The 20,154-nt window shown below is 36.3% G+C and overlaps 1 protein-coding gene across 2 annotated transcripts; it reads left to right on the top strand.

Annotated features, from left to right (window-relative positions):
• The first annotated feature begins 3,525 nt into the window (after positions 1-3,525).
• Positions 3,526-19,909, top strand: LOC308688349 (pregnancy-specific beta-1-glycoprotein 5-like). Of its 2 annotated transcripts, XM_081361352.1 has the most exons (9): positions 3,528-3,580; positions 3,734-3,777; positions 11,327-11,668; positions 11,750-11,998; positions 12,083-12,358; positions 12,432-12,522; positions 19,094-19,133; positions 19,457-19,692; positions 19,823-19,909. In XM_081361352.1, the coding sequence occupies exons 2-9, from the start codon at positions 3,735-3,737 to the stop codon at positions 19,875-19,877; spliced, it is 1,332 nt and encodes a 443-aa protein (XP_081217478.1). In that variant the 5' UTR covers positions 3,528-3,580; position 3,734; the 3' UTR covers positions 19,878-19,909. The 2 variants fall into 2 exon arrangements, with proteins under 2 accessions (XP_081217479.1, XP_081217478.1); XM_081361353.1 differs by lacking the exon at positions 3,734-3,777 and having other exon boundaries at positions 3,526-3,580.
• The last annotated feature ends 245 nt before the right edge of the window (positions 19,910-20,154 follow it).

Below are 20,154 nucleotides of genomic sequence, written 5' to 3' on the forward strand. Positions count from 1 at the left end.
TTCAACTTAATACATTTGTTTAAATGTAGCTAAAATCAATTGAGTGCAACCACTTACGATAATTTATTTTATTAAATTCAACGAATTATTTTTTTTAGTGCTGGAGACTGGAAGAGTCTCTAATGCTTCCTGCCCACGCATTTAAATACACAGGCCCTACTTATCCCAATTACGCATTCCGATAATAGGATAACCAAATGAAGGGGGAATCCCACACTACTACAATCTACCACCCCCATTTTCTTATCGTCATGTTCATGTTCATTTCTTCTTCTCTCACAGGAAACGAGCGACTCCATCAGAAGAGCGAAACCACAGAGGATCACGACACCATAAAACAGTGAGACAATCTTCTCCTGCTTCTTCTCATGTGTGTCCTGTCAGTTATGAAGGGAGAATTGATTCTCTCATCATTGTGTGTCATCAGGTCGAGTCTCCTGAGGACGCCTACATGACCCTTGACCCCAAGTCCAGATGTTCTGAGTACGACACACTGGATGTGAGTTATTCTGCTGTTGTTGTGAAGGTGTTACAGGAGATCTTATTTGTGATGCACATGTTCACTTCTTCTCTAGAATATGAAGAGATCCTGTGACACAGACGACCCTGAAGATCAGGACCCCGTTTATCATAACACTGGCAATTGATTATTATACCTTATATTAATTTTACTTGACAGTTCATTTCATAATAATTTTTAATGTTGTGCTGCAAAAATGAGAGAACATCTCAACAGTCAAATACATCATAATAGTGCATGTTCACATTTAAAAACAAAATACATTGCATACATAAAACTTTCTGTTTGTGAACAATATAATAATATAATATGTTTAGGTAAATATAAAAGGTAAATATTTGGGTATAACCTCTGGTAATAAAAAACAAAATATTCTTTTTTAAAAGTTGAACTCAACTCGAGCTCAATGGTCAAACATTTGTGCATGTTTAAAAAGCAACAGCAAAAAAAAAAAAAAAAAAGTTCAATACAAAAACGCGTCCTGTGTGAATTTTCCTCGCCATTATTGCCTTCAGGTTGTTTACAACAGAGGACTATTATAGTCACTTTCCCTTTATTCACCTGCTTTAAAACGATATTGTCAAAAAGTGCTATACAAATAAAAATGAATTGAAACGACAATGTAAATCAATCACTGTGGCTTTTTGAGCTATCAAAAATAAACGGAGGCAGGATTACAGCATGAGACCAGAAAACAGTCAGTATTTTACTCAACTCCTGCGTCAGAACAACGCATCAACTAAACTCTCAACTCTCCCGCGTCTTAAAGGCGACGTGTCAAATATGTGTGTCTATATGTAGGGTATGTGTGAATTATGCTTCAGTGATGTGTGATTGCATGTATCTGCCCCTACTACTGTTTGCAGAGTGGTTATTTAAAACAATTATTTCTATCTGCTGTAGAAATTCGGTGATGAATAGCGGCTGTGTTTTGTTGATATCCTTGTGACGCTGACCAAACAGAAAAGTGGTTTCTATGAAGAGTGTACTATTGCTATGGTTAATTTCCATATGGAATTTGGAGATTTTTAATACTGCATGCGACTGTTCCCAGTGCGACCATCAGGATGTGGTCTCTATACAGGCGTCTGCATCATATTATTGCTGTGAATGCCCCCAGATTGTTCTTTTCTACTTTTGCATAAATCAGAATATCTGTGGCTGTATTTGTTGTTAGAAATCTAGATTATAAAGTGTATTATTACATAAAAAATGGGGCCCTATCTTGCACCCAGCGCAACTGACTTTGTACACCGACGCATTCCTATTTTGCACCCGACGCACAGCGGACTTTTCCCTCCACAGACGCACGTTGGTAAATTAAGGAATGAACTTGCGCTCCCGGGGGCGGTCCAGCGAAAAGAGGAGGCGTGTTCCGGCGCAAACATTCCCTGTGCTATTTTGCAGGTTTAGAAAACAATTCTGCCACTGACCAGGAAAAACCTAGTCTAAAGTCAGTGGCGCATTGCGCATGTTATTCATATGCTATTCTTGGCCATAATCAATGTAGCGTGTGCACAAGGCGCATACACTTTGCTTCTCTCATCTACACACAGAAGCAGCAGTTTTCATTTTCGGAAAACCATACATTATTACAAGGAAAATATTAACACACAAGGGAAATCATTGTGGTGTCCATGAAGATGTGAAAAAATAGGCATAAATCTAGCTTACATATTACGCCGGTTTAACAGAAGCTAATTTGGGTGGGTTTCTCCCCCATCCCCATATAATGTCACTTCTCTGTCTTTTACGGCCCTGACGAGAACGTTGGACTCCTCGGCTGTGAACCGCGTCTGGCAAATCCGCCGTTATAATAGCAATCCGCTATAGAACAAGCGCGCCTGCTCTTAAAGGGAATGTGAGATGTCGTTCTGATTGGTTTATTTCACGTTACGCCCAAACCACAATGAATAATGAAGCTATTTCAGACCAACCCATTTTAGATTTGCGTTGGGCGCAAGAGTCATTTATCCCGCCGGTATAATAGCAACAGCGCCCAAGACCCGCCCACAAGGTTACTTGCGCTTTGCGCTTGATACTTGCGTTTCAGATGTTAAAATAGGGCCCATGGTCTTAAAAACTGGTAAAAAATGGGCTTTTCTCTCACTAATATGATAAGCATGAAGTTACATGTATCTTCCTGTAGATGGTGTGTCAGGTCGGTGAGGCTGTAGGTGTGTGTTTGTGTGTGTGTGTGTGACGGTGCTGTCCGAGGTGCTGATAATTATTTTTTTTAAAAATTCATCAACAGTGAGTGTGTGTGTAATGTTCAGTGGTCTAATGTTACAAAATAAAAGCGTTTGAGATGGCCTATATGTAGCAAGAGGAAACCAATAAAAACATGTTTTAAAAAAAAAATCAATATGCAAGAAGAATGTCACTGCAACTTTGCCTTTCATCTCATTGTGTATTTTCTACATCTGTGCAACCTATAAAGGCCCAAATGCCCTGTTCTGAAAAGGAAACTGGTCAAGAGGCTCGTCTTTGTGAGATTCAGGAATTACAGTGAATTATCAATTATGAAATCATCAAATCCTCTTGATTTTTGCCTTTTACTCTGTGTTTATGTGAAATATCTGAGGTGATTTGTGTTTGTGTTGATGATAGTTTAAATGAAGTCAAAGAGAAGCTGTTTCTCAAGAGTTCATGATGAACATTATCTTGCGTCAGCATACACTTAAAAGAGAAAAAGGAAGCGGCTCTACAGAAGTGTCATTTTTAGTGCCATGTGAATGTGACGATGACGTTTCAGTGTCTTCAGTTCAGCTCCTCTGGGACTGAATATATGCATTAATACAGATTTAGAGAGACTTGAGTGACTTCTGGGCATTTAATCATAATCAGACATTTTCATGGGTTTGTGGAATCATATTTCAAAATAATAATATATTAAATATATATTTGTTTGTGAGAGTGTTATCTAGCACTAGTGTCGTTTGACTGGAAGAGGAGTGTTTTGCACTCATTCAGAGGAAGTGAAGAAAGACAGGATGTGTGTAACTCTTGCATAGAGATCATATGCAGTTTTTACACTCAGACCCTGCAGATTACAGTAAGGTAGGACACATATATTATACAATGCAAAAACATGTTTCAGCTTTAATAGAGAGATTATTTAATATGATATATTAAGTATACTTGTTTTATAAGTATAAACACGCGTCAGTCATACATTTGTGTAATTGTAACAATCCTCCTCGTGTCTTCCAGAATGTTTGGTCTTTTCTCTCTGATTTCTCTGCTTGTGATTCCTGGTGAGTCTGAACCTAATTCTTACACACACACACACACACACACACACACACACACACACACACACACACACACACACACACACACACACACACACACTGTAAAAAAGAATACATTGATTTTATTGATATCTAATTAATAAAAATGAGGCAACAGATTACAAGCAATATTATTAATTAAATTTAACAAATTAGAATTGAGTAATAATTAATCAAATGAATTCCTTAAAAGTTAACCATTTAAAATGAGTAAAATTTACAAAATATCTTTTATTGCCAACATTGAAGTCACCTGATGTTAACAAGCAGAATCACTGAAGGAGAAAACCATAATTAAAGTCACCATTGTGGAGATCAGTGTGTGTTTTAGTTGGGCTCTTGACCCTTAAATTATTAACTTTAAGTTATGTTTAGCTGCTGTACATGAGTTATAACAGCCAGATGAACAAAGAGAAAAGGTGATCTGATGGTGTTGGTTGTGTTTTAACATAATCATTAATTCACAATCATTTGACCTGAATCACTGAACCTCATATAGAGTCCAATATTTTTTAACTTTTACAATGTAAGGCAAATAATTTCTAAAAAGTTTCTCTGACATAAAAAGGAGACACACAGACATCAATAATCAGCCTGTGAATCTCAACAATGGTGACAATAATAAAGCATGTTGCAGTGCATTCTGGGTTCCACCAATCAAAACTCATTCATGGCTCCCATCATGCATTGCTGCATGAATAAATAATGAGCTTATGTTCAGAGGTGATCTGTTTGTCACCATTGCTGAGATTCATACGCAAAATCTTGAATTATGTTTGTGCCTAAAAAAAACATATATATAAACATATATATATATATTTTTTTAATTGATTTGATCTTTTGGATTTCATTGAAAGGGTTAAAAATATTATACTGCTGTAGTTAATAAAGTTAACTTAACTTATAAATTGGACTCTATTTGAGGTTCAGTGATTCAGGTCTAATGATTGTGAAATAATGATTGTTACATCACAACCAACATCATCAGATCACCTTTTCTCTTTGTTCATCTGGCTGTTATAACTCATGTACAGCAGCCAAACAAAACTTAAAGTTAATAATTTAAGGTCAAGAGCCCAACTAAAACACACACTGATCTCCACAATGGTAACTTTAATTATGGTTTTCTCCTTCAGTGATTCTGCTTGTTAACCAGGTGTCTTCAATGTTGGCAATAAAAGATATTTTGTAAATTTTACTCATTTTAAATGGTTAACTTTTAAGGAATTCATTTGATTAATTATTACTCAATTCTAATTTGTTAAATTTAATTAATAATATTGCTTGTAATCTGTTGCCTCATTTTTATTAATTAGATATTAATAGAATCAATGTATTCTTTTTTACAGTGCACGCTGAAGAAACCTCCATCTTTCAGGTGAATAAAGACAGTTTAATGTCTATGTCAAAAATCCGATATATATCACACATCAAATAAGCAAATTGACGCTATTGGCGCCATGTTTGTGTTCATGTAAAGTGTTTGTTATCCTCTGGGTGGCATGTTACTACACTGTAAAAACGAACTTTTTGGTATAGTAATATATATTAAATTAACCATCATAATGTTTACTTTATAAAATTAAAATTCAATGAGAACTAGAATTTTCTAAGTAAAATTTTAAATATCTACACATTTAATTCATGTAATAAATTAACTGGTTGGAAAGAGTAAATCTTATTATATATTTGCATGTAATATTTAAACATTTTATAGTCACTTCACATAAACATAGTAATTTTAAGTAAATTTTAATCGAAAAGTATAGCGCGTTTGAATCCGCACATGCGTGTTTGGACAAGAGTCTTAACTGCCACTTTGGGTCAGACGGATTGGCGAGCTGCTGCGTGGCTGCTTTTTGTCGTGTTTGAGGTAAGTTTGTCTTTCTGTTTTACATTTAATAAAACATGGGTCTGTGTGGATTTTGATTGATGATTCTTGTTTACATGACTCAATAAACATGAATGCTCATCTTATAACATGATCTCATATTAGTGTAATGCGTCTGGGTTATCCACAGTACATTAACGTTATAACCCTTACATTTCACTTCATAAGTTGCATTAGTTAACGTATATTTAATCGGAAAAGTTTTCAATAGTTTATAGATAAAGCACTGTTTTTCGTGTAAAAATTTCAAACTGATTGGATACAGTTGTAACTGCTAGTAGCTTGCTAACATGATTAGGCCTTAAAATCAGGGGCGTGTCTAGAGCATTTTCAGTGGGGGGGCCATGCTGGGGCACTGCCTCCAAACGGGGTGGCCGCCAGTGACCAAAAAAAAAAAAGCTAAATTCTACAGTATATTACGTAAATCCTATTGATATTATTATGTTTTTTTTTTTACTTAAATAAAGTTACTTGTAAACAAATGTAGTAATACAGCATATTTTTGATTAATTTAGTTTTTTGTCATCCCTGTATATATCCATTAAGTTAAATTTGAGAGCCAGTGTTTATTATTTTTAGTGTTTCCATAAAACTAACAAGTTTATAAAATAAAAGCAATTTTAATAATGAGCAATTTTAAAACCCCAGAAGCAGAAACGATGTCAATTATTTTCTTTTAATAAGTAGTTTGGCCATTACAATATACAGTAGTTTTATTCACAATCTCTTTCAAATAATTAATAAATAAATAAATAAATAAATAAATAAATAAATAATTCAAATGGTTTGGCCAAAACATCATAGTGTTTCATTCAACATTTCTTTCATATTAATTTACAAAAAAGCTGAGTAACACAGAGTTAAAGTTTTAGCACTGTAACACTTCAAATGAAAACACCACAGTTTAAAAATAAAATATGGAACCATTACATTGTGCTCTGCTAATATATTAAAGAACAGTCTTTAGTTTAGAAACAATAATAGCTGCCAACTTTTGAGTTTAGCTTGGAGTGAGGGGGGGGGGGGGTAAACAATACACTTATTACACAATAAGTGTATTGTGATTGTCACTAACATTTTAGTAACTAAACTGAATTTTATTAGGTTTAGTGACAACATGTTACAATGTTTACATGGTTCAATTACTAGTAGGCTAAGCTACGCTTTTTTATTATTTCAATTCAATTATTGTGATTTGATTTAATATTGACTTATTTGGATAAATATTAGGTAGGCTACACAAGATTATTTTTTCTCAAGAAAAAAACTACTCACCTAATGCTGTAAACACAGAGAGCCCTGTCAGCTGGCTATTATTGAAGGTTAAATATAATGCATTTTTTTATTATAATAACAACTTTATTTAATGATACAAGTAAAAATATAACAAATATGTAATATAGAACACATATTTAGCTAAATACTCTCTATAGCTATTTTTTCTTGCCAACTATGTGCTATAGCCTATATTATGTTTGTAGGAGCCATGTTTTTCTTTAAGTTTTTCCCCCAACCACTGGAGGGTGGTGTTTTCATTGTTTGGGTGTTTTGCCTGTGGCCTGGGGTTATTTAAGGTCAACTGTTTGTCACTCAGGTGTGGGATGATTGAGGAGGCGAACAGTTTTTTACTGTGTTCAAATGACAGGCGTTTGTCTAAAAGGAAGACGAATAAATGTTCAACTTTAACAATGAGAGTGTGATCATGAGCCTTATTGAATTCACGTAAGAAAGTAAGCTATCAGTCATCAACCAGTAGCATTTAGTGGTACTTAGTCGCTACAATGTTCATTAAATGGCTTTCCTGAGGTAAATGTGACATAATTGTTCTCCAGCTATGTTATTGACCTCTTCACGCTGATGAAAAACACTGATTGATCGATATTTTGTATGAGGAATACATTTCGGTAAGTTGTACTGTATCTTTCAGTGTTCATTCATTCATAGATGATCGGTTCACGTGCGCTAGGGATCTGTCACGTCACATTTACAAGCGCCAAAACGGCATTTATTGTTTGAATTTCGTAATAAATAGCGTGTGTCTCACGGTGAATGCGTGAGAGTTGGCAGCTCTAACAGAAAGAGAGGAAAACAGTCGAAAAAGAAAGAAGGCAGACCTCAACTAAAACAGCCGGAACTTCTGGAACTAAAACTTCTGTTTCGGTGGTGACTGGCAGCTCTGTTTGGTGTCTTGACTTCACACTCTTGATTGATAAAGTAAAAGTCCAAGTCTGCGACCGCGACAACCGTTGTTTCTCTGGCGCGGCTGCACTTCTTTGAATCGCGAACTTCAGTAGAGTCTAAACTGATTGGCTGTAAAATGAACCAATCACAAGACATCTATAGGGGGGGGCACCTGGGGTGGCCAATCGAATTTCAGGGGGGGCCGGTGCCCCCCCTGGCCACCACGTAGACCCGCCCCTGCTTAAAATTAACGTTAACCGCTTTCCTGCTGAAGTAGGCCTAACGTTATAAGTTACCTTTGACTGTTGTATGGAAAAGTTTGAATTTTCTTACTGAATACGGTGAAGTGGGAGAAAAAAAGAGAGTAACTTTATAGTTACCTACACAATGTGTGTGGTAACTATACTTAGGTGTATTTAAATGCCTGAAATGCACTATATAATCACACAGGTTTAATCGTACGCATCAAAGGGTTAACATACTAAAAAAGAACATATGGTTTCGATTATGTGTGTGTTCATTCTGTTATGATAATGAAGTCACTTTATATTTTTGTTTCTCAAAATAATTATATTTTTTCTTTTTCTAAACTGTATGCAGGAGGACAGCTGCAGTGACATCACTCAGCACATCATCAAAATACTGGTTGTCCATGGTGCTGATGGAGAAGATCCAATCGATGTATCCAGCCTTCTTAAAGGACAAGTTCGGTATTTTACACTTAAAGGGTTTGTTCACCCAAAAATGAAAATTTTGTCAGTAATTACTCTCATGTTGTTCCAACCCCATAAGACCTTCGCTCATCTTCGGAACACAAATTAAGATATTTTTGATTAAATCTGAGTGCCGGATCACTCCTCCATATTGCTTCTAAGACACTATAACTTGCTGGCCCAGAAAATGTATTAAAGACATCGTTAAAGGGATAGTTCACTTTGAAATTAATTTTTATATGTTTTAGCTTACCTCGAGGGCATCCAAGATGTAGGTGTCTTTGTTTCCGCAGTAGTTTCAATTTTGATATTTTTAGGTCAAACCGTTCTTGTCTGTCAGTCATATAATGCAGGTCTGTGGTCACTGTCTCAAAACACAAGCACAGAGTCCAAATTAAACAATTCCCCATCATCCAAATGAAACAATTCCCCATCATAAGTACACATTGATGGCCTAAGACACGAAACGAGCGGTTTGTGTGAGAAAACGAACAGTATTTATATCGTTTTTAGCTCTTGAAAACAGCACACCGTCCAAATGATCTGACGGCGCGGGCGGGTATAGATGTATACACTAGATGTCGCTGGGCTACGGTTTCGTTCCAATGAACTGCAGTAGAGAAGGCGACATCTAGTGTATACATCTATACCCGCCCGCGCCGTCAGATCATTTGGACGGTGTGCTGTTTTCAAGAGCTTAAAACGATATAAATACTGTTCGTTTTCTCACACAAACCGCTCGTTTCGTGTCTTAGGCCATCAATGTGTACTTATGATGGGGAATTGTTTCATTTGGACGATGGGGAATTGTTTAATTTGGACTCTGTGCTTGTGTTTTGAGACAGTGACCACAGACCTGCATTATATGACTGACAGACAAGAACGGTTTGACCTAAAAATATCAAAATTGAAACTACTGCGGAAACAAAGACACCTACATCTTGGATGCCCTCGAGGTAAGCTAAAACATATCAAAAATGAATATCAAAGTGAACTATCCCTTTAACATAGTCCAAGTGACTACAGTGGCTCAATCTTAAGTTTATAAAGCGACAAGAATACTTTTTTCGTCACCACGTATTACACACATGACCAGCGTCGCCCAATAGTGAGCCTACGTGTGACGTACAACACAGACACACTGCGCTTAAACACTACGTGAAAAGACCCGAGGCCCAGAGAGAAGGAAGTGGAATAAAGTCGTTATTTTTGTTTGTTTTTTCGCACAAAAAGTATTCTCGTCGCTTTATAAACTTAAGATTGAGCCACTGTAGTCACTTGGACTATATTAACGATGTCTTTAATAAATTTTCTGGGCCAGCAAGTTATAGTGTCTTAGAAGCCTATGGAGGAGTGAGGCTCTCTCAGATTTAATCAAAAATATCTTAATTTGTGTTCCGAAGATGAATGCATAGGTGCACTGGAACAATCCTTCCTAAAACGCATTAAACTTTCGTTTACAAAGATGTGAAACTCACCGAGTGGTCAGGGGTGTTCACTGATGTGCTCACACAAAAATCGCTGTAAAATATGCTTTCCAACAGGTTTTATCATAGTTTTTGTCTAACTCCATTGACTTATATTGGATGTGCTGTGAGGTACGATATTACTCCGCCAACGGAAATGTTTTTTTTTTTTTTTTTTTTTTGCTAACACAGAAACCAAAAATTCTCGGGCCAGAAGCATGTCCAAATTTCAATCTTAACTGTTCTATTTAATCAGAAACGATCTGAAAACAGGGCTTTATGTGTAAAATACCAAACTCGTCCTTTAAACTCTCCCCAAAAGTTCAAAGATTGAAGATGAAGTTGTATTAAATGCTATGGTATGATATAACTGTTTAAACTTTCATTTGTTGATGTTTTAATACATTAAAGTTGTAATGGTACAGTATTCTTTAAAGTTCACTATTTCAGAGTGCTGTTTTGAATGTTGAATGTTTTGCATGAATTTTTTTTAAATACATTTTTATGTTTAAAACAAGGGTGACAGTATAATTCTGAAATTTTACTGAATGCACCTGTGTCAAGAGATGACTGAATGTCCATTTTTGTATGAAGAATTTTTTGATGACTGAAAAATAAATAAACTGTTTAATTGTATTTTAATTGTGTGATTTGTGAAAAATATAGAGAAAATGTTAATTTATGTTCATGATTATTTATAAAAAAGAAATGAGTAATGTTTACATAATTGTAGGGAGTATTATAATTTCATAAAACTAAGTAAATGAAAACAAAAAAACTTAAATAAAATCTACTTATTTACTTCATTAAATGGTAAGATTTACTTCATAATTTCATAAAAGCAAGCTTCCTAATTATAAAACAATAAATAAACTTTACTTAATTACTTTAAATAAATATAACTTCTAAATGAAATGTAAATAGGTAATTTTTACTTAATTTCTTCATGAGCGTTACGTTCAATACTAAGTAGATTTTACTTGATAATGACACGTAAGTTGTACTTGATATTATGGCAGTAAAATTTACTTAAAATATACTTGTGCAAATTGTTACGAGGATTTTATTAAGTAAATCTTACAAGTAGTTTTTTTCAGTGTAGAATATTTGGTATAGAGAGCATGAGTAGGATTGGTGTCTTTTTAACTATATAAAAACAAGCAAAGCCAATACTGAAGTAGAAGAACTGCTTTTGTGTTGAAGAGAAAAGTAAAAACACACAGATGGTCAAAATCAGTATTTTCCTGTTTTCTATTTTCCAGGGATTTGCAGTCAGGAATGGAAGGTTCAGTACACAAATATGATGAAATGTGTCCTAAAGGGTTCAACAACACTTTTATCAGCCACTTATAAACACCCAGATCGTCTCACTGTGACAGAGGAATTTTGGACAGTAAACCCAGATAAAGAGAAGTCCATCAATCTGTTGGATCTTCCAGATTACGAAGGCAGAGTTCAGTATTTCCCCAATAAAGACCGAACATTCGCTCTCAGACTCAGTAATGTGAGACGTGAGGATGAAGGAATGTACTGCATCAGACTCATTACAAATGAAGAAAAACAAAGATTTCTGGGTTATCCTGGGATTGAGCTCAAAGTCACAGGTACAGTCAAACTAATATTGCACTGACAGATTTAATCTGTTCTTTCATATAAATATAAATGATGATTTGTGTGTGATTCAGAGCTCAGAGTGGAGATTCCTGAAGAGGTCGTTGAGAAAGATTCCCCTGCTTTATTGTGTAAGAGCACCTGTAACCTCTCAGACAGAACAGACTTTATCTGGTATAAAAACGGCGAGTCTTTATCAAAGTCGAGCGTCGGGAATCGGCTGACTCTGCGGTCGGTCAGCAGTGATGATACGGGAAACTACAGCTGTGCAGCGAGAGATCAGGAACATCTGCCGTCTCCTGCCGTCACTCTCAGCGTCAGATGTAACACACACTCTCAGCTTTCAGACAAATTCAGTCCAGACTCATCAAATGATGCACTGTGAGTAATTTATAGTCTTTTTTCAGATCCTCCGAAGAGCATCTCAGTGTCGGTCAGTCCGTCTGGAGTAATAGTGGAGGGAGATTCAGTGACTCTGAACTGCAGAAGTGACTCAAACCCTCCTGCTCTGAACTTCAGCTGGTTTAAGGAGAATGAAACCTCAGCTGTTGGATCTGGACAGAGTTTCAGCATCTCCAGCTTTAACTCCAGTTTCAGTGGACGCTTCTACTGTGAGGCTCAGAATAAACATGGATCTGGGAGATCAGCGTCTGTGTCTTTGTTCGTGTCTGAAACAGCTGCAGGTATTGATATGTGCCGTTGGCTCTTATGCTGGTGTCATTATCAGCTGTGTGAATGATGTTTCTCTTCACTCAGGTGGCCAGAGCACAGGTGTGCACACAGCTGCTGGGATCGGGGTGGCGCTCATCGGCATCTGCATTATTGCTGTGGTGATAAAAATCACAAGGTAAGAGAAAACTGCTGTGGAACACACATACTATACAATATATGGTGTATTTAAGTAATTCTATAACGGTTCTATTCAATCCTGTTTTCCCCCTTTTAAGATGTGTTTTTCCATGATATAGATACTGCACACTGTTAAAAATTTACCTGAAATTTACGGTAAAAAAAACGGCAGCTGTGGTTGCCAGTATTTTACCGTAAAAAATATGGTGGCAACCTTTTATGTTTTATGGGACTTACATTTATGGGCAAAAAAACACAATGTTAAAAAAAACCTGTGAAATTTACGGTAAAAAACGTCACCTTGGTTGCCAGTATTTTACCGTAAAAAAATATGGTAGCAACCTTACTTTGGACTTAAATTTACAAAAAAATAAAACAAAAAACAAAACAAAACAAAAACATCAGCAGGATTTAAATGTGTGGTAAAAAAACATCAGCTGTGGTTCCCAGTACTTTACCATAAAAAAAGAAAGTAGTAACCTTTTAGTTTTCAGGGGACAAACCTTATATTAAACGTTATCATTCAATTTCACTAAAGTATTAAAGTCTGCTTTATATTTTTGTAATATAGACCATTTTGCAAGATGTAAACAACACTGGTCCAGAACCACTTCCTGTTTCAGTTTTTTAACACTACATAAATGTTGGGATAAAATACAACCAACAGAACATATAAAACTGATTTAAAAAGTTAAACAAACATCTTTAAGATGTTTTCTTTAAATGTAAAATAAAGAAACCAGTTACAAACTGAAACAGGAAGTGTTTCTGGACCAGTGTTGTTTACATCTTGCAAAATGGTCTATACTGATAACCATCATAACAATACAGGTGGTAAAAAAGAAAAGCACATTATGATTTAAAGTACACTATTAGTTTTCCACAAACTGAGGCACATGTTAATATTAAGAAGGTGCACAGTGTCATACACACAAATACAAAACACCATCATGGTGACACACACATGACTCCAAATAATGCCATAAACATTCTTTAAACAATATATGATGTAATATAAACCCCAAATGTATATAACCAGAGGTGGAAAGTCCAGGGGTCAGAAAGTAAAAGTCCTGCCATATGTTTATTCCACCCATGAACTCACAGAAAAAACTCCACTGTTAAATGAACTCTCCTGTGAGTTTATTTGGCTCCAGACTCAAGAGTGTTAAAGTTAATGAGATAAATTAGTGATTGATTGAGTGATGATTGACCATTATTGAAGACACCTGATGTTAACAAGCAGAATGACCAAAGGAGAAAGTCTCTCTTTAAGTCACTATTATGGTGATCAGTGTTTGCTTTAGTTGGGCTCTTGACCCTTAAAATAATAACATTAGAGTAGGGCTGGGCGATATATCGCACGATATTGTTAGGCGCATCTCATCAGTAAAGCCGGTTCCCTTGATTATAGTAAATCACCATCATCTGCTTTCAGATGGAGCGGTGTTAAATTAACACTCCTGGGGCTGTGAGTGTATATGAGTCCACACTCAAGAGTGTAAAGTGTTAAAATAAGAGTGTTAAATGAACACTCAAGAGTGTTAAAGTTAATGAGATAATTAAGAGATTAATTAAGTGATTATTGAGCATTATTGAAGACACCTGATGTTAACAAGCAGAATCACCGAAGGAGAAAATCACAAATTGTAAGTTACCATTATGGTGATGGGTGTTTGCTTTAGTTGGGGTCTAGTCCATTATATGTTTACTTTAGATTTTACTGTTGTTTGACTGCTGTTATTGATTTATAACAGTTAAATGAACAAAGTAAAATGTTATCTGATAGTGTTGGTTGTGTATAGACATAATCATGCTGTGATCTGAAAAATGAAACTTATTGAGATAGTTTGGTTTAACTTGTTAGCAGCAGTTTTGTGATTCTTCAGCCTACGGTTATCAGTACTTTAATTATAATTCAAAATATTTAACAAACATTGTTCTGATCAAAAGACTTTCAAATGAATTTATTTAGAAACACAGACATCAATAATCAGCCTGTGAATCTCAACAATGGTGCCAATAATAAAGCATGTTGCAGTGGCTGCCACCAATCACAACTAATTAATGGCTCCCATCATGCATTGCGGTATGAATAAATTATGATCTGAATTGTCTATGTAATTTACTTTTCCTAATTGAATATTCTGCTCGTCACCATTGTTGAGTGATCATGCATTGACTGAATCTTGATTTCTGTGTGTGCCTAAAAGAAAGACTTTTTTTTAAACAACTTTTAAGAAATCCTTTATATTACATAAAAAATTCTGGGCATTTATGCAGATTCACAGTTATGCTGTAACCAACAACATACATCAAAGTCAGAAAGAAGGATCTTAATGAGTTCAGTGATCAAGTTCAAATGATGAATGTCATAATATAACCAACAGCATCAGATCACTTTTTTTCTTTGTTCAACTGGCAGTTATAGCTCAGATACAACAGCCAAACAAAGTCTACAGTAAACATAAAAGGCTCAAGAGCCCAACTAAAGTAAACAATCATCGCCATAATGGTAACTTACAATTTGTGATTTTCTCCTTCAGTGATTCTGCTTGTTAACATCAGGTGTCTTCAATAATGCTCAATCATCACTAAATTTATCACTTAATCATCTCATTAACTTCAACACTCTTGAGTGTTCATATACACTCGAGTGTTAAATTAACACTGGAGTTTTTGCTGTGTACAAAGAGCCGTAGTTAACTGACAAGCTGAGCCATATCGCATTAAATATCGCTGGCGATACGTCCGCGATATTGATGCGATATGGCTCAGCTTGTCAGTTAATTACGGCTCTTTGTAGTAAATGCCGCTCCATCTGAAAGCAGGTGATGGCGATTTACTACTAATCAAGGAACCGGCTTTACTGACGAGATGCGCATAACAATATCGTGCGATATATCGCCCAGCCCTACATTAGAGTTATAACTCTCAAATGAACAAAAAGAAAAATTGATCAGGTGGTGTTGGTTATGTGTTGACATAATTATCATTTGACCTGAATCACACAACTCATTTAGAGAGTCAGGTTTACCTTGTTGATTACAGCAGCCTGTGATTCTACAGTGTACAATTTTCAGCATTTTCAATATAGTCAAAAAGCTTTCTTAAAATTTGTTCTGATCAAAAGACTTTGAAAAAACATTTTATTTGGACACACAGACATCAACAATCAGCCTGTGAATCTCAACAATGGTGACAATAGGCTTGTTTGAGATGCGCCTCGCCTCGCCTGAAATGTATGCGAGAGTAGGCGGCTGCAGTGAGGGGAGGAGTGAAAAAAGCGCAGGCAAGCCGGACAGTTCTCTCTTCTCATAGTGGATCTGACACCTGCGAGATCAAAGGCGGATATCGCGGGATTCACTGGATTCACGCTCCTGCACAGTGTTGCTAATAAACTGGATGGAATTTAAGTTCTGTTGCTTTTATATGAAAATAAATATAATTAACAAGACACCCAAAGTAGCCTACTTATATAATACATGTTTATCAGTCTTTTTTCTTTAATACAGACGTGTTTTTTTTCTTTCTTTTTTTAGGCTACATAAAAATTACATTGCATAACCCATAGAGATCGCACTGAGATAGTTTGGGAATATTATCACATAACGTATACACATAAAACATGATATCAGAGTTTTAAAATCAAACATTTTAAAAGAGAACAATACATCACGGTTGTTTAAACCAATGAACATTAAGCTGTGTCGTCAGCAAGTCGTTTCCCATCATGCTTTTGATCAGCGCAGTCGGTGGAGAGCAACTGCGCGCGACTGCAGAATCCGACAGGTGTGCCTTGCGCTCGCGAGAGATTTTTGACATACGTCAGCATGACATCAGAGCAAGGCGGACCGCACTCGGACACATTTCTAACCGGCATCCATCTCGCGCTGATCACCGGTGATCGATTCTGCGCAGATTTTGCTCATCTCAAACAAGCCTAATGATAAAGCATGTTGCAGTGCATTCTGGGTGCCACCAATCAAAACTCATTCATGGCTCCCATCATGCATTGCGGTATGAATAAATAATGTTCTGAATTGTCTTTTTCCTACCTGAATATTCTTTTTGTCACCATTGTTGAGATTCATACACTGAATCTTGATGTCTGTGTGTGCCTCTAAGAAAGTTTGTTTTTTGTTGTTTTTATATCAGACCAACTTTTAAAGGTGCAGTGTGTGATTTTTAGCGGCATCTAGTGGTGAGATTTGCGAATTGCAATCGGTCAATAATTCGCGGCCTTTCCTTGAAATTTCAAACTCGAATGAGAGGCTACGGTGGCCGACGTAGGAAGCCGCGTCTTTTTCTGCTGCTTCTCATTCAAGTTAGTGATGAAACGCGTCTGTCTGTTCGCTGTTGGCTACGGTAGAAACACGACGTCACGATATGGCGACCTTCATAGAAGGGGTGGCCGCGGTTATGTACATATAAATGACTCATTCTAAGGTAATAAAAACATAATGGTTCATTAAGTAAGGTCTTTATACACCACTGAAAACATAGTTATGGATCTTATATTGCATTTCTGTCAATAGATCCTCAGAAATATCACACATTGCACCTTTAAAGGGGTCATATAATGGTACATGCACTTTTACAAGTTGATTGCACTGAAATGTCTGTTGGCAGTGCCTGTACACAACCATCCTATCATGATAAAAATCCATCCAGTGGTTTTGTTTTAATCTCCTTATATGTTTGACCCTCTCTGAAATCAAGCCGTTCGATATTGTGACGTCATAATATCCAACGCCCCTCCCGCGATTGTGATTGACAGCCGTGTTTCAACACAAGACCCGCCCTGAGCGAGCTGTGACAGCTGTCGTCTGTAGTCCGCCATTGGTGATATGCTGGAGCAGAATGGCGTCTAAGCGATTGTGGAGTTCTGTTCTTAGATGTAATAAGGAGCACAGCAGTCATTTGGATGTTTCTAAATCCGAGCCGTTGAAGATGCAGTGGCTGAGTTTTGTTTTTGAAGGGATATGCCCAAAGGATTGACGCGGGGATTCCCCACGATCGTCCATGCTTTCATGTTTGCGCGAATCATTTCACACCAGACAGCTTTACAAACGAGAAAAAACGGATCGGTACCAACGTGTTCCTGCTGAACCTCCAGAAGATGTGAGTGTAATGTATTATTAACCTTTATATTAGTATTTATATTAATCTTTGCGAAATTTGCAAACCTTGCTGCAGGCTTCACGATGAATGCATCTAAGGTTTACACTCAGGGTACATTACGGCATGTTTTCTATGTACGACGTTCTCAATATAATTCATAATCCCACGTTTATAATGAACAACACGTGGTTATTGTGTTAGAAACGGTGTACGCACAGAACAGAGGGGCGGGGTGAGCAAAGCTCATTATCATTTAAAGACACATGCACTGAAACGGCGTGCTGAAAACAGAGCTGTTTTTGACCAGGTAAAATTAGTGTTTTCTTACAATACTAATGAGAATTTTTAATTAAAGTATATTGCAAACTTTTAATTTAGACCCTAAATAATCATATTAGCTTACAAAACACTTACAAAAATGGCATTATATGACCCCTTTAAGAAATCATTTAGATTATATTGAAAAATGTGGATATTATTCTGTAGAATCACAGTGATGCTGTAATCAACAATATACATTTAAATCAGAGATTAGACTCTAAATGAGCTCAGTGATTCAGGTCAAATGATGATTATGTTAAAATATAACCAACACCACCTGTTTACCTTTTCTTTTTGTTCATTTGGCTGTTATAACTCAGTTACAACAATCTAAAGTTAAACATTTAAAGGTCAACTGCCCACCTACAGCAAACACTAATCTCCATAATGGTAACTTCAAACTTTATTATTTATTCAAACTTTATTATTGTTAATAATAACTTTTATTATGACAAATTGGTTTGTAATACAATATTTTTTATGGTAAAGTACTGGCAACCACAGCTGCCAGTTTTTTACCGTAAACTTTAGTTCATTGCCGTAAAAAAATAAAATATTTCTACCGTATTTTTTACGGTAAAGTACTGGCAACCACAGCTGCCAGTTTTTTCCCGTAATCTTTAGATCACTGCCATAAAACCTAAAATATTACCACCATATTTTTTACGGTAAATCGCTTGCAACCAGCTGCCAGTTTTTTACCGTAAACTTTAGTTCAATGCCGTAAAACATAAATATTTATACCGTATTTTTAACAGTAAAGTACTGGCAACCAGCTGCCAGTTTTTTACCGTAATTTTTAGTTTGATGATGTAAAACTTTGTAAAATTAGTCAAAAATTGCTACCGTATTTTTTTACGGTAGGGTACGGTAAATGCAACGGTAAGTTTTTTTACAGTGTACTTCCAAAATCCATACATTTAACAGTATATTACTGGGAAATTACATGAAATGTCCCGTGAGAGCTATTACAGTTTTTCACTGTATATATAAGGGTACATACTGTTAAGCAATTAACATTTTTTATTGCTTTTTTTTTACAGTTTTTTACAGTTAAAATTACAAACGAAATTACGAAATTACGAATTATAGTGTATGTTTCCAATCTCTCTTCTCTCCAGTAGGAAAGCAGGAGATACTGGCGTCCAAGCTGGCATTTCACAGGTAAGTCTAAAATAGTGTCTATTTCAGCACATTTTCATGCAATTATGATCCCAATGGGTGAATGTGATTTCTCAAAGTACAACATGTTTCTGGATCAACATATTTGTTGATCCTGGAACAACATTTCAATCAACTAATCAGATTTGAGGGACAAGTTTACAGTTTATGTTTAGGCTTAAAATCAGGATTAAGTGCTTCTCAACAGTGTTATTCACCTATCATTCAAGTTATGGGTAGTGGGATTAAATTTTCGGACAGGAATGTTGATCCAGGAACAGTGACCGATTGTAGTGTGAACATCTGGACTGTGTGTGTTCGTTCAGGAAAACATCAGCGCAGCGGAGACGAATCAGATGAGCACGAGTGATTCAGGCGTTCAGAATGACTCGATGTACGCAAGCATCGCTCCCAAGAGACCCAGGAAGCCTCAGAGCGCTGGAGATGAAGACGAGGTTCAGTACGCCACCGTCCAGCACCACAGAAACACAGGGAACACGAGTGTGAAGGCTGAAGGTCAGTCTGGAGACGTGAGGGATCGTGGTCCTGCTGACTCTGCCAGGTGAGGCGCACTTCATTACTCACCGGTAAAGATTTGAACCAATCCCTAAAACTCTGCAGGCGACTCAGAGAAACAAGGTTTTATGTGTGTGATTAATCTTATTTTGTCTTTTTTTACACTTATTGAACAGATCTGATGATTCCAGTGTGATCTACAGCAGCATCAATGTTGCAGGAAGATTCTGAGCATCTGATCACAAACACCTGAACTGCTACTGAACCATCGTGTCAACACGCTGACATGTCCTAAATGTGGCATTAAAGGAGAACTCCGGTCAATTTTAACATTGAGCTCATTTTTTTGTACATTTGGAGTGCTGTCAATACAGAGAACAACGACAAAAATCGGTGTTGCCTACACCGAGTTATTCTATTTTTAAAATTTGCACCCTGTTGACTTCAATGGGGCAATGTTTAAACCTGCTTTTAGCCTCTTAACATCCTTGATGTGTCATTACAAGTG

The sequence above is a fragment of the Scardinius erythrophthalmus genome (genome assembly GCF_964197995.2).
Source record: "Scardinius erythrophthalmus genome assembly, chromosome: 3".
Taxonomy (NCBI): Eukaryota; Metazoa; Chordata; class Actinopteri; order Cypriniformes; family Leuciscidae; genus Scardinius; species Scardinius erythrophthalmus.

What these genes read in the sequence shown, in the direction of transcription:
- LOC308688349 (XM_081361352.1), top strand. Translation starts at nt 3,735, where the DNA reads ATGTTTGGTCTTTTCTCTCTGATTTCTCTGCTTGTGATTCCTG. An exon ending in TTCTCTGCTTGTGATTCCTG is followed by an intron (nt 3,778 to 11,326) that starts GTGAGTCTGAAC and finishes TCTATTTTCCAG; the next exon opens with GGATTTGCAGTCAGGAATGG. An exon ending in GATTGAGCTCAAAGTCACAG is followed by an intron (nt 11,669 to 11,749) that starts GTACAGTCAAAC and finishes TGTGTGATTCAG; the next exon opens with AGCTCAGAGTGGAGATTCCT.